Consider the following 14,705-nt stretch of genomic DNA (forward strand, 5'->3'; position numbering starts at 1 on the left):
TGACCTTACAGCTGGACTCCAGGCTGGACTGTTATAGTACTCATGCCTAGGTCTCATTGCTCTCTCAGTAACTGCACCGCCGTGTGACCTCGAGGCGCGGCGGTCTCTAGGACCCTGCATGTGGCGGTGACACATGTGACCTGGGTGTTGTGGTTTCGCGGATGGCCCACAGCCTGCTACGCGGGTGTGTGTATTGGGCACGGACAGGCAGAGGGACAGCCTCCGGGATGGACGCTCTGATCGCGGGTGCAGCAGGCATGATGAAGCGCACGGTGCTCACCTCTTCCGCCGTCACCCGGGCCTCCAGCCTGCGGGCTCTGCGCTTCGATAACCGGGCTCTGCGCTGCCTGCCTGTGGAGCCCGGGGATGGGCAGGACGAGGACGCCGTTCGGTCTCGGCAGGTTCCTGGGGTCTGCTTCTCCCCTGTGCACCCCACTCCGGTACAGAACCCCCGGGTGGTGGTCCTCTCCCGGTCGGCACTAGCTCTGCTCGGCCTGCAGCTGGGGGATGACGACGAGGAAGAAGCGGCCCTGTACTTCAGCGGGAACCGCCTGCTACCAGGCTCCCAGCCCGCCGCCCACTGCTACTGCGGCCACCAGTTCGGAAACTTCGCTGGGCAGCTGGGGGACGGAGCGGCCATGTACCTGGGGGAAGTGGTTAACCCGTCCGGGGAACGATGGGAGATGCAGCTGAAGGGAGCCGGCCTCACCCCGTACTCCAGGTGAGTGGTGGTGGCTCCTGAGAGCTAGGAATGGGGCATCCCACTAATAAGAGGTGAGATTAACCCCTTAAGGACTCAGCCCATTTGGGCCATTTTGGCGGGACCCCTGCGATCAGGCATCTTATCCCCTATCCTTTGAATAGGGGCTAAAATGTTTTTGCCCTGAATACCCCTTTAAAGGGGTACAACGGCGCTAAGACATCTTATCCCCTATCCAAAGGATAGGGGATAAGATGCCTGATCGCAGGGGTCCCGCCGCTGGGGACCCCTGTGATCTTCCACGCCGCACCCCGTTAGAATCAGCCCCCAGAGCGTGCTCGCGCCGGGTCTGATTACTGGCGATCACGTGGACGGAGCATAGTGGGGCAATGCTTGCATTGAGGGGGCGGGGCGTGACGTCACACGGTGGCGGAGCCATGACGTCACTATGCTCCGTCCCTGTGATCGCCATTAATCAGACCCGGAGCAAGCACACTCCGGGGGCTGATTCTAACGGGGTGCGGCGTGGAAGATCATGGGGGTCCCCAGCTGTGGGACCCCCGCGATCAGGCATCTTATCCCCTATCCTTTGGATAAGGGATAAGATGTCTTAGCGCCGGAGTACCCCTTTAAGGACAATTTTTTTTTTTTTTTACGTTTTCGTTTTTTCCTACTCGCCTTCTAAAATTCATAACTCTCTTATATTTTCATCCACAGACTAGTATGAGGGCTTTTTTTTTGTGCGACCAGTTGTCCTTTGCAATGCCATCACTCACTTTACCATAAAATGTATGGAGCAACCCAAAAAATACTATTTATGTGGGGAAATTAATAAGAAAACCACAATTTAGCAAATTTTGGAAGGTTTCGTTTTCATGCTGTACAAGTTATGGTACAATAGACATATTTTCTTTATTCTGTGGGTCAATACGATTAAAATGATACCCATGATTACATACTTTTCTATTATACCCCTTTAAAACCCCTCTATTTTGCTGACCTATAACTTTTTTTCATTTTTCCGTATAAGCGGCAGTATGAGGGCTCACTTTTTGTGCCGTGATCTGCAATTTTTTTTATACCACATTTGCATAAATCAAACTTTTAATACATTTTTTTATCAATTTTATTTGGAATAAAATGTTTTAAAAAAAGCAGCAATTTTTTTTTTCTACGTTCACGCCGTTCACCGTACAGGATAATTAACATTATATTTTAATAGTAACGCACGCGGCAATACCAAATATTACCGTATTTATCGGCGTATAACACGCACTTTTTAGGCTAAAATTTTTTGCCTAAAGTCTATGTGCGTGTTATACGCTGATACACCCCCAGGAAAGGCAGGGGGAGAGAGGCCGTCGCTGCCCGCTTCTCTCCCCCTGCCTTTCCTGGGGTCTAGAGCCCTGCTGCCGGCCCTTCTCGCCCCCTGGCTATCGGTGCCGCTGCCCGGGGGGAGAGCCAGGGGGAGAGAAGGGGCAGCGGCACCCATTGCCAGCGCCGCTGCCCCGTTGCCTCCCCCCATCCCCGGTGGCATAATTACCTGGGTCGGGTCCGCGCTACTGCAGGCCTCCGGCGTGCATCCCCTGCGTCGTTGCTATGCACGGTGCGGCGCATAGCAACGACGAAGGGGACGGAGGCCTGCAGCAGCGCGGACCCAGGTAATTATGCCACCGGGGATGGGGGGAGGCAACGGGGCAGCGGCGCCGGCAATGGGTGCCGCTGCCCTTTCTCTCCCCCTGGCTGTCGGCGCCGCTTCTCTCCCCCTGGCTATCGGCGCCGGCAATGGGGCGCCGGTACCGATAGTCAGGGGGACAGAACGGGCAGCGGCGCCGATAGCCAGGGGGAGAGAAGGTCCGGCAGCACGGCTCTAGACCCCAGGAAAGGCAGGGGGAGAGAAGCGGGCAGCGACGGCCTCTCTCCCCCTGCCTTTCCTGGGGATGTATCGGGGTATACACGCGCACACACGCACCCTCATTTTACCTTGGATATTTGGGTAAAAAACTTTTTTTACCCAAATATCCTTGGTAAAATGAGGGTGCGTGTTATAGGCCGGTGTGTGTTATAGGCCGGTGCGTGGTATACCCCGATAAATACGGTAATTTTATTTTACACTTTTTGGGGGTAAAATGGGAAAAACTGATGATTTACATTATATTTGGGGAGGGAATTTTTCACTTTCTTTTTTCCTTCTTTTTTTTTTTTTGTTAAACATTTTTTTTTTTTTTACACTTTATTAGTCCTCATAGGAGACTAATCATTCGATTGCTAAAACTGTTCAGTGCTATCGGTCATCTTCTGCTCGAGCTCAGACCAGAGCAGGAGGCAGGTGAGGGGATGATCGGATCGCTGCGGGCGATCCAATCATCCATTTTAGTGACCGCACTGTATTGATCACGGCATCTGAGGGTTAATGGCGGACATCCGTGCGATTGCGGATGTCGGCCATTCCCGGCGGGTCCCTGGCTGCTATCAGTGTACATTTTACGTCCTGCTTCGTTAAGGGGTTAATTGGTTTAAAGGAGTATTCTTTCAGCCAATGTAGTTAACTTTTAATATATTGTTCCTTATGTAATTATAAGACATTTTGCTATTTACTTGCTGTTAAAATTCTCAACCATATGTTTTTAATGTGATTGAAAAAACAGCCACTAGGGGGCTCTGTTCTGTTCCCTGCCACAAGTCAAACTGTTAGTTTGGTCTCCTCCCTGCCTGGAAGGAGACCAAACTCAGGAAGTGCATGCGGGGCAAGGTGAGAAACAGCTCTTGCAGACTTCAGTGATGTTGCGCCTGATGGGGAACGCCCACTTTCTCCTGCCGGGAGCTCACACAACGTGAGCAAGGGGAAAGATATGATACACAGCTTTTTGACCTCTTAAGGAAGCAGGACGTACCTGTACGCCCTGTGCCCCGTAGGGATCGACCGATTATCGGTTTGGCCGATATTCGCGATTTTGGACATTATCGGTATCGGCAATTACCTTAATTTTGTTGCACAATCAGTTCTTTTTCCGTTTTGCCGTGGGAATTTTAGGTGAAAAGTTGAAAGCGTTATGATTTTTAGAAGGTGATGAAAAAATGAAGGGGTTAAAGCTCGAAAAAAAGGGAAGGAGGGGTGTTAGGAGTAGATGGGGAATATAATCTGAGTTAGAGTTTAGAAAATATGGTTTGATGACAAATACTCTTTAATCCCTTAAAGGAGTAGTCCAGTGGTGACTCAGTGGTGAACAACTTATCCCTTATCCTTATCTTAAGGACTGCTGGGACCCCCTGCGCTGCCTTCGGCAATCTCCGGCTCTGCCATTGAGATGTATTGAGGGGGCGTGTCGGCCGCCGATTCGTGCGGGGTTGACACCCGCTATCTGGCCGGAGAGCCGGGGCCCCGTACAGAGAGATCGCAGGGGGCCCCAGCGGTCGGACCCCCCGCCATCTCAAACTTATCCCCTATGCTTAGGATAGTGGATACATTTTTCACCACTGGACTACCCCTTTAATGATGCAGGACGTAAATGTACGTCCTGGTGCAGTGGTACTCAACGCATCAGGATGTACATTTACGTCCTGTACATGACCGCGAGCTTCGGACCGATGCTCAGGTCTTGCTATCAGCAGACAGGGACCCGCCGGTAACGGCGAACATCAGCGATCGCGCTAATGTGTGCCATTAACCCCTATGATGCCATGATCAATACAGATCACTGCATCTGCGGCAATGTGGTCACTAAAAATGGATGATCGGATCGCCCACAGTGCTACCACGGGGATCAATCAGGTCATCCAGCATTTTTTAGAAATAAATAAAAATAAAAAAAGCATGCAATTTAAAAGTTGTTTATAATAAGATAATAAACAACATATGAAAAATTGTTAGGTGTAGTTAGGGAACATAGTGGGAGGTAGTTTAGGATAGTTTAATGGCAGGTACTCTTTAATGTTCAGTAAAGCTGTGGTCTGTCATCATCCACAAACTACAAAAAGAAAGAGTCCCTGGCCGTGTTTTATTGATTACTGCTAGGGAGGTCATTGGGCAAGGTTAGGTGCAGGCAGTCATAACCCCATCTGACAACCTTCAATGTTATGGGGCTTGACAGGGCGCGGTTACAAATCAGAGCTGGTGTAAACAGGACAGGTACTCCTCTTGTGACTCAGCACATAGCTGTCTCCTGGTTCAGGCTCTCTGTGGGGCACAGAGCTGGGATAATGCTTTGCTTTTCTATTTGGAAGGAATTAGACATTTCCCCCTTCTCTTTTTTTTGTCATAAGCAATTATTGTCATCTGTTACAATGGCCATAGAGAACTGATGTATGCCCCATAAAATGCCATTGACCGTGCAGTTTAATTAACAATATATTTTTGTAATTTGGACATTTTCACACGCGGCGATGCCACATACAGGGATGTGGAATTTCTATCACCCGACGCCCGGGACTAGCAGTTTTGGGCGCCGGGCAGGTGAATTTGTCCGGCCCTTAGCCCGGCTTCGGGCAAGCAGGGCCGGACCTGACAAGTGCGGAGGCGATCTGCAGTTTGTATGGAGCGGGATCCCGACTCCTGCCCGCTCCATACTCTGCAGCCTGTGTCCTCGGAAGCAGAGCAGGGGAGATGAGAAGCTGTGTATGTCTTCTCTCCCCTGCTCTGCAGATGTGCGGGGGGAGATGAGGGGGCGTGGCTTCTTGCTCCCCGTGCAGACCTGCGTCCTCTGCCTTCACTCCCCCCAGCTGTAGCTTCGGAGAGCTGAGGGGAGGAGGCACGTCTGCACGGGGAGATGCATACGGCGCTCACAGGGGAGTATGGAGCGGGCTCGGGATTCCTGCCCACTCCATACTCTGCAGCCCCCGGCTGTTCACAGTAGCCGGGGGCCGCCGCTAATAGCCAGCATGCGGCGATCGCCGCGGCTGGCTATTAACCCTTTAGATCGCCGCTGTCAAAGCTGCGGCGTCTAAAGGGACAGTTGAATGCTCCCCCCCCCCCCCCCCCCCCCCCGGCAGCGCGATCGCAGGGGGGCGATCCACTATGGAGGTAGCCGGAGGACTTACCTCTGCTTCCTCCTTTCCCGGCTCTGTCATTGATAGATCCTGGCTGGACCAGGCTCTATCAATGGATCACAGAGCACACAGAGTAATAGAGTTCAATAGATCTCTATTAATCTGCCTGAGGAATCTAATGATTCCTCCTATAAGTGTAATAAAGTGTCAAAAATAAATAAATAAAATAAAAAAGTTTTAATAAAAGTTTGAAAGACACACATTAACCTAGTGGTCTTCAAACTGTGCCCCTCCAGATGTTACAAAACTACAATTCCCAGCATGCCAGGACAGCCGTTGGCTGTCCGGGCATGCTGGGAGTTCTAGTTTTGCAACATCTGGAGGGCCACAGTTTGAAGACGGCTGCATTAACCCCTTCCATGTTAAAAGTTCAAATCACCCCCTTTTCCTATATAAAAACATGCAAACATAATAAACATATTTGGTATCGCTTCATGCGTAATTGTACAACCTATGAAAATATAACATTAAGTATCCCGTACGGTAAATGTAAAAAAAAATACCAAACCACAGATTTGCAATTTTTATAATATCCCAGAAAAAAAAGTTAAAAAGCGATTAAAAAGTCAGATCAATACCAAAATGGTACAGATACAAAAAACAGATTATGGCGCAAAAAATGAGCCCTCATACAGCCTGGTATGTGGAAAAAAAATAAAGCTACAGGGGTTAAAAAATGGCAATTAAAAAAATTTGAAAAAGTCCAGTATTAGTAAAACATGACGTAAACGATACAAATCTGGTATTGCTGTAACCAGGTGCCTAAAGTATAAAACTATCATGTTACCTCAACCACAAGGTAAATGGCGCAGAAAAGAAAAATCACCAAATCTGCAAAATTATCTTTTACTATTTCAATTTCACTTCCCTTAATATATATATATATTTTTGGTTCGGAGAATATGTTATTGAAAAATTAAAAGGTATCATTATAGTAGGTAGTTATGGCTATTATAGGGCGAGGAGGAAAAAACGAGAGCGTAAAAGCGAAAATTGGCCGGACAAGTGGATCGTCATGAGGGACAAGTAGATTTTGCTCCATTTTAGTCCCGTGGACAAGTAGTTTTTTATAAAATTTCCACACCCCTGCACATATGTTTATTTTTATTTACACTGGGTTTTTTAAATGGGAAAAGGGGGGTGATTTTTATTAGGGAAGGGGTTAAATCACATTTATGGACACAGTATGATCCTTTCCTGTTTCTTGATATGATTTTATGACAATGTGATGGCAAAATAAAAATATTAAATTATTGTAATATGTTAATACACCCTAAGGGGGCACCTTTCGATACATTGATGATCTTAAAAACACAAATATTTTTGCATTGTATTTATGCCTCTAAAATCTGCAACTGTTGTAGGCAAGCAGATGGCAGAAAAGTGTTGCGTTCCAGTTTGAGAGAGTTCCTGTGCAGTGAAGCCATGTTCCACCTTGGAATCCCAACTACAAGGGCTGCTTCTTGTGTCACCTCAGACTCCACAGTGATCAGGGACATCTTCTACGATGGACATCCCAAAATGGAGAAATGCACAATTGTTTTGCGTGTTGCCCCCACATTTCTAAGGTAGTTTTTAGTGCTATTTTAACCACAACATATAAATTAAATAAATGTTATAGAAAGATGAACCTATTTTTATGTACCAGGTTTGGATCATTTGAGATTTTCAAGCCAATGGATGATCTTACCGAACGCCAGGGTCCTAGCGTTAATAGGAATGATATACGGATCCAGATGCTAGATTATGTGATCACCACCTTTTATCCAGACATACAGGAGAAGTATGCAGAAAACAAAACAGAGAGGAACGCTGCGTTCTTCAGAGAGGTACCAATTGCCATTGTCTTCTTCTTTTGCTCAGTATGTGGATTGTCATAGGAAAACTATCAGCGTTAAAAGATTAAATGTTAGATGGCCACATTTCATACGTTTAGGGAATTAGATAATGATGGAGAATGTTCCCTCTCTCCTGTAATCCTGCTTTAGTATTTATGTCCTGATTAACCCCTTGGTGGCCAGTCTATTTGGGCTCTTAAAGGAGAACTCCAGAATATAAAAATTGTCCCCCATACTGCCAGCAGTTAAATAAAGATGTACATACCTTCCTCCGCTCCCCCGGGGCCTCCGGTAACCGACTCCGGTCTCCGCCGCGATCCTCTTCCTGGTGGTCGGAGAGTCATACTGCACTCAGCCAATCACCAGCCGCAGTGAAGTCCGACTCAGCCGGCGATAGGCTGAGCGGCAGTGTTATGTTTTCGGCCCCGGCAGCAGGTGCCGGTGTAGTGAAGGATTTTGTGTCCTGAAGCGTTCTCACACTGCTGCTCAGCCTATCGCCGGCCAAGTCGGGACTTCACTGCTGGTGATTGGCTGAGCGCAGTATGACTCTCCGACCACCGGCAACCAGGAAGAGGATCACGGCGGAGACTGGAGCCGGTTACCGGAGGCCCCGGGGGAGCAGAGGAAGGTATGTACATCTTTATTTTTTTACTGCCGGCAGTATGGACGACAATTTTTATATTCTGGAGTTCTCCTTTAACCCCTTCTGCTGACACCTCTGTTCATGTCAGGAACTGTCCAGTGTACAAGCAAATCCCCATAGCAAACCTATCCTGCTCTGGACAGTTCCTGACATGGGCAGAGGTGTCAACAGAGAGCACTGTGGTCAGACAGAAAAGAAATTCAAAAAGAAAAGGAATTCCTCTGGAGCATACAGCAGCTGATAAGTACTGGAAGGATTAAGATTTTTAAAAGAAGCAATTTACAAATCTGCTTAACTTTCTGGCACCAGTTGATTTAACCCCTTAAGGACTGAGCCCTTTTTCACCTTAAGGACTGAGCCCTTTCTCGCAATTCTGACCACTGTCGCTTTACTCATTAATAATTCTAAAACGCTTTTACCGAATATTCTGATTCTGAGAGTTTTTTCGTGACATATTCTACTTTATTTTGGTGGTAAATTTTTGTCATTACTTGCATCCTTTTTTGGTGAAAAATCCGCAAATTTCATGAAATTTTTTTAAGTTTTGCATTTGTCTAATTTTGAAGCTCTCTGCTTGTAAGGAAAATGGATATTCCAAATCAATTTAAAATTTTTCTTCGCAAAAACAATATGTCCACTTTATGTTGGCATCATAAAATGGACAGATTTTTCCTTTTTGAAAAAATTAGAGGGCTTCAAAGTAGAGCAGGAATTTTCCAAAACTTCATGAAAATTGCAAATTCTGAAGGGACAGATGTTACAGAACTACAACTCCCAGCATACCTGGGCAGTCTAGGCATGCTGAGAGTTGTAGTTTGGCAACATCTGGAGGGCTACCATTTGGGCACCACTGTAACAGTGGTCTCCAAACTGTGACCCTCCAGATGTTGCAAAACTACAACTCCCAGCATGCCCAGACAGCCTTTGGCTGTCTGGGCATGCTAGGAGTTGCAGTTTGGCACCCACTAGGAAGGGCAGCAGTTGCAGTTTGGCACCCACTAGGAAGGGCAGCAGTAAATATTGCTTACTGCCCCCTTCCTTTCCTCACTGACAGCTCAGATCATCCATATTTTCCGGGTGATCGGGTCACCAGAGACCCGATCAGCCCGGAATAGCAGAAAATCGCATGTCTGAATTGACATGCGATTTTCTGCGATTGCCGACATGGGGGCAGCAGGCAGGCATCCCGGTCCGGTCCCCAACCGGCTACATCCTTAAAGAAGTACTATGGTGGTTGTGTTTTTTTTTTTTTTTTTTTTTTACTATCCCTCTGTGCCTGGGCTGCCAAATCAAACTAAACCAACTTTAACTCACCTTCCTACGTTCCCCCATTGTGCCATTATCTGTGTCCCGTTCTCCGGTCCGTCTTCTTCCACTTCCTGCGGGGCAGTAAGTCACTCTGCGCTCAGCGTATCACTGACCACATCAATTTCCCACTGCGGCTGGTGATACGCTGAGCTCAGTGTGACTCACCGTTCCGCAGAAAGCGGAAGACGGCGGACTGGAGAACGGGACACCGATATTGGCACAATGGGGGAACATAGGAAGGTGAGTTAAAGTTGGTTTAGTTTCATTTGGCAGCCCGAGCACAGAGGGATAGTGGGAAAAAAAAACAAAACACCATAGTACTCTCTTTAAGGGGTTATAGGTGCTCTACATCTCAAGCCTGGCAGGAGAAACAGAAAGTAGATCGGACAGAATAAAGGCAGGTAGGGCCCACTGGCTGTTATGTCAGCCAATCAGGACCCCGCAATCACCCTGCAGTGGTCCCAATAGACCCCCTAACCCACCGGCACCTGTAATTTACCTGCTTTAGGTCTTGCAATTGACTTTTTTGGGGGTAGAAATCGTTAATAGCCCTGCTATGGCAGGCTATTAGCTTAGGCCCCTTAGGCGTGATCGACAGAATCCTGTTTCAAAACAGTTCATGTCCCTTTTTTGTCCTTTAGGGTTTAAATTGATTTGTTGTAGTGCTCCATATCAGGCTATTATTAAGCACTTTTCAGTTCAATACACGTAAATAGGTGGACACGTGTGTTTTATGGATCATTTACCTGTTTTATGTCTTATATATATTGATAAACAAATTGATTTTCTTGATTTTTTTGCTGGGCCTTATATATGTGAACATTCTTTTCTACCATTAACTAGACCAAGATATACTAACAGAAACAGAATCTCATAGTACACAAAGTCCAATACTCCATACAATTAGTCTTCTAATAGCATGTTTTTCTTCCAGTTAACAAACAGGACTGCGAGACTGGTTGCTGAATGGCAGTGTGTTGGATTTTGCCATGGTGTGTTAAATACTGATAATATGAGTATTGTTGGAGTTACCATCGACTATGGACCTTTTGGTTTCTTGGACAGGTTAGTCATTAAGTGGTTAATGTACATGAATGCTGTGGTGGTATGTACAGCGTTATTTACTAGGACTGACTGATACAATATAATTTATTTTAATAGGATAAAAAAATGACCTTACACTTAAATGGGCACTCTCATTAAAACCAATTTTTGCTATTGCACTACTTATGGTGAATAAAAAAAAATCTTTCTAATGTACTTTGTTTAAAAAAACAACAACGTTTTGTGTTTAAAAAAGGTGCCACTAGGTGTCTCCCTACTTGTCCAGAGCACATTTCTCCCCATCTCTTGCACAGACTTTGGACTCCTGCTGGCCTGGCAGAAGTCCAAACACAGGAAATGCAGTCTTGAAGGGGGAGGGGGGTGCAGCCTTATCCAATCATAGCTCATCTCACACACTGAACTGCTCTGGGCTGTGTGTAGCAGAGTGAGGGAGGAAGTTCTCCCTGTATGGCTTCAGATGATGTCACACCTGCTGGGTAACGCCCCTTCCTAGTCTGTGAATCTGACTGAGACTGAGCAGAAAATACAGAGCAATATCAAGGTAGAAAAATAAAAGCAGGGGGTGGTTTATCATGATGGAGGCAGTGAACTGGGAGGATTATAACATTTATCAAGTTACTGAAAGGTACTCTTTAATAATAAAAACACTTTATGACAATGCAAGCAGAATATTACTAGCTGTTGCATATAACTTCCTGTTCTTACATTGGTCTGTATTAGGGCTGTTATTTATAAGAGTGTTTGCCTTTGATAGGAACAGTGAAGCTGGGTATTGTCACTAAGGGTACAATCATACATTAAAGATTTATTGCAGACATTTTTACCTCTAAAAAATAGTTCTGTTTATCTGAATGGGGTTGATTTGGCTGCAAGCACATGGATTTCTGCCGGCTCTCTTCAGATAATTGTCAGTTGTACAAAGTTCTGCAACAAATCTTTATGCGGTGGAATGTTCGCCTGAAAAATTTCATGCGCGCCAGGCACCAACTGAATCAGTCTGTGCTAGAACTTCTTGGAAATGCATAGAAACCATAGACAGCAATGTATTTCTGTCATTGGACATGGTCATTCAGAGGATAATCCTGCCTTGTTCATTGTGCAGCAGAATCTCATTGAAAACAAAGGAAGGCTGCTGCATCGGAATTTCTCTGCTCTGGAATTCCGTAGTGTGAATGCACCCCTAGATCGCTTGGAAATTCTGGTGCAGCAGAGTCCCATTGCTGGCAATGGGACTCTGCTGCACAATGCACACTGCAGACTTCCTGCCTGGAAAATCCCCTCGAAAAATTCTGCTAGAACATTGAACTTGTTCAGTGTTGTGGCGGATTTCCGCTCCACAGACATTGCTGTCTATGGAAATGGCAAAGTTTCCGCGGTCCTCTGTCCATGATTCCTCACTCCTCACCATAATAGTAACTCTGGTATTGTCTTCTAGATATGATCCTGCACACATTTGTAATGGCTCTGATAATGGTGGACGCTATGCGTACGACAAGCAGCCAAGGATCTGTAAGTGGAATTTAGGGAAGCTTGCTGAAGCATTGGTTCCAGAATTGCCTTTTGACATTAGTCAGAAAATAGTTGAAGAGGAATATTACGTGGAATTCCATAGGCATTACCTGCAAAAAATGAGGAAGAAGCTGGGTCTTATTCAGCTAGAACTGGAAGAAGACTCCAAACTAATCTCTGAATTCTTGGACTCCATGAACCATACAGGTGATAGTTATTATTACAGCTATTAACCTTCATACTGTTCAAGGCTTTTAAAGCCTAAAATAAATATGTTGTAAAATTAATAATGATTTATTGAAGGCATAGGCAGTATTTAGTGTGGCTTTTTTTGTATGTATATATGTTAATGATGTAAAGGAAAAAGTGTACATGAAGTATTTTAACCCCTTTAACAGTATATGACATAAATGTACTTCCTGCACCAGGACATACATTTTTGTCCTATACATTAAGTAAGCGCAGGAGCTGCGCACGCTTCATGCTCGGAAGGTCCTGGCTGCTATCAGCAGCCAGGGACTCGACAGTAATGGTGGACATCAGCAATCGCGCTGATGTCCGCCATTAACACCTCCGATACTGGGATTGATACTGATCACAGCATCTGCGGCAATGTGTCCAATCTAATAGATGATCGGATCGCCTACAGCACATTTGCGGTGATCCTATCATCGAAGATGGTGGAGAAGATCTCTGATAACACTGATTGGTGTTATGTATATGCATAGCACTGAACAGTTTTAGCAGTCTAAGGACTGCTATGAATTTTGAAAAAAAAAAAGTTAAAACTCCCCTCTCCTCAATAAAAATTTTAATGGCCCCCTTTTCCCCCAAAAAAAGCATAAAAAAATTTCATAAACTTATTTGGTATTGGTACTTTGCTTTATCTCGAACTATCAAAATATAATGTTAATGATTCCATACTATAAATGGCGTAAATGTAAAAAAAAAAAAAAAATCCAAAATTATTCATTCCAAAAAATTTATAAAAAGCGTTCAAAAGTTGATATATGCAAAAGTTTCTTTTTTTTTTTAACCCCTTAAGGACACAGGATGTAAATGTACGTCCTGGTGCGGTGGTACTTAACGCACCAGGACGTACATTTACGTCCTGTGCATAACCGCGGGCATCGGAGCGATGCCCATGTCATGCGCGGCTGATCCCGGCTGCTGATCGCAGCCAGGGACCCGCTGGCAATGGCCGACGCCCGCCATTAACCCCTCAGGTGCCGGGATCAATACAGATCCCGGCATCTGCGGCAGTGCGCGATTTCAATGAATGATCGGATCGCCCGCAGCGCTGCTGCGGGGATCCGATCATTCAGAACGCCGCACAGAGGTCCCCTCACCTTCCTCCGTCCGGCTCCCGGCGTCTTCTGCACTGGTCTGAGATCGAGCAGACCAGAGCAGGAGATCGCCGATAATACTGATCTGTTCTATGTCCTATACATAGAACAGATCAGTATTAGCAATCATGGTATTGCTATGAATAGTCCCCTATGGGGACTATTCAAGTGTAAAAAAAAATGTAAAAGTAAAAAAAAAGTGAAAAACCCCCTCCCCCAATAAAAAAGTAAAACGTCCGTTTTTTCCTATTTTACCCCCAAAAAGCGTAAAAAATAAATTTAATAGACATTTGGTATCGCCGTGTGCGTAAATGTCCGAACTATTTAAAATAAAATGTTAATGATCCCGTACGGTGAACGGCGTGAACGTAAAAAAAAAAAAGTCCAAAATTGCTACTTTTTTAATACATTTTATATAAAAAAAATGTATTAAAAGTTTTTTATATGCAAATGTGGTATCAGAAAAAAATGAGCCCTCCATACCGCCGCTTATACGGAAAAATAAAAAAGTTATAGGTCATCAAAATAAAGGGATTATAAACATACTAATTTGGTTAAAAATATTGTGATTTTTTTTTTTAAGCGCAACAATATAAAAGTATGTAATAATGGGTATCATTTTAATCGTATTGACCCTCAGAATAAAAAACACATATCATTTTTACCGTAAATTGTACGGCGTGAAAACGAAACCTTCCAAAATTAGCAAAATTGTGTTTTTTTTGTTTTTTTTTTTAATTCCCCCACAAAAATAGTGTTTTTTTGGTTGCGCCATACATTTTATGATCTAATGAGTTATGTCATTACAAAGGACAACTGGTCGCGCAAAAAACAAGCCCTCATACTAGTCTGTGGATGAAAATATAAAAGAGTTATGATTTTTAGAAGGCGAGGAGGAAAAAATTAAAACGTAAAAATTTAATTGTCTGAGTCCTTAAGGCCAAAATGGGTCCTTAAGGGGTTAAAGCAATACCATAGTACAAAAGCATGTAAACATGGGTATCATTTCGGTATTGACCCACATGTATTTTGTACTGTCAACTGTACAGGTTGAAAACAAAACCTTCCAAAATTAGCAAAATTACGTTTATTCTTTTAAATTTCCTAACACTTATAATATTCTTTTGGTTTTGTCATACCCCTTTAACCCCTTAGCAATTGGTCGCACAAAGAACAAGGTCTTTAGATGGAAATTTAAGAGTTATAATTTTTAGAAGGTGAGGAGGAAAAAATGAAAATTCAAAAATAAA

At 44.8% G+C, this 14,705-nt stretch overlaps 1 protein-coding gene across 2 annotated transcripts in view; it reads left to right on the forward strand.

Moving 5' to 3' along the window:
* The window catches only part of SELENOO (selenoprotein O), a 36,442-nt gene continuing 21,737 nt past the window's right edge, over positions 1-14,705 (forward strand). For both annotated transcript variants that reach the window (XM_056573741.1, XM_056573742.1), the window contains exons 1-5: positions 1-721; positions 7,111-7,314; positions 7,395-7,575; positions 10,470-10,600; positions 12,036-12,316. In XM_056573741.1, the coding sequence (XP_056429716.1) occupies positions 162-721; positions 7,111-7,314; positions 7,395-7,575; positions 10,470-10,600; positions 12,036-12,316 (1,357 nt within the window). In that variant the 5' untranslated portion in view covers positions 1-161. The remainder of the gene's footprint in view (positions 722-7,110; positions 7,315-7,394; positions 7,576-10,469; positions 10,601-12,035; positions 12,317-14,705) is intronic.

Source organism: Hyla sarda, chromosome 4 (genome assembly GCF_029499605.1).
Source record: "Hyla sarda isolate aHylSar1 chromosome 4, aHylSar1.hap1, whole genome shotgun sequence".
Taxonomy (NCBI): Eukaryota; Metazoa; Chordata; class Amphibia; order Anura; family Hylidae; genus Hyla; species Hyla sarda.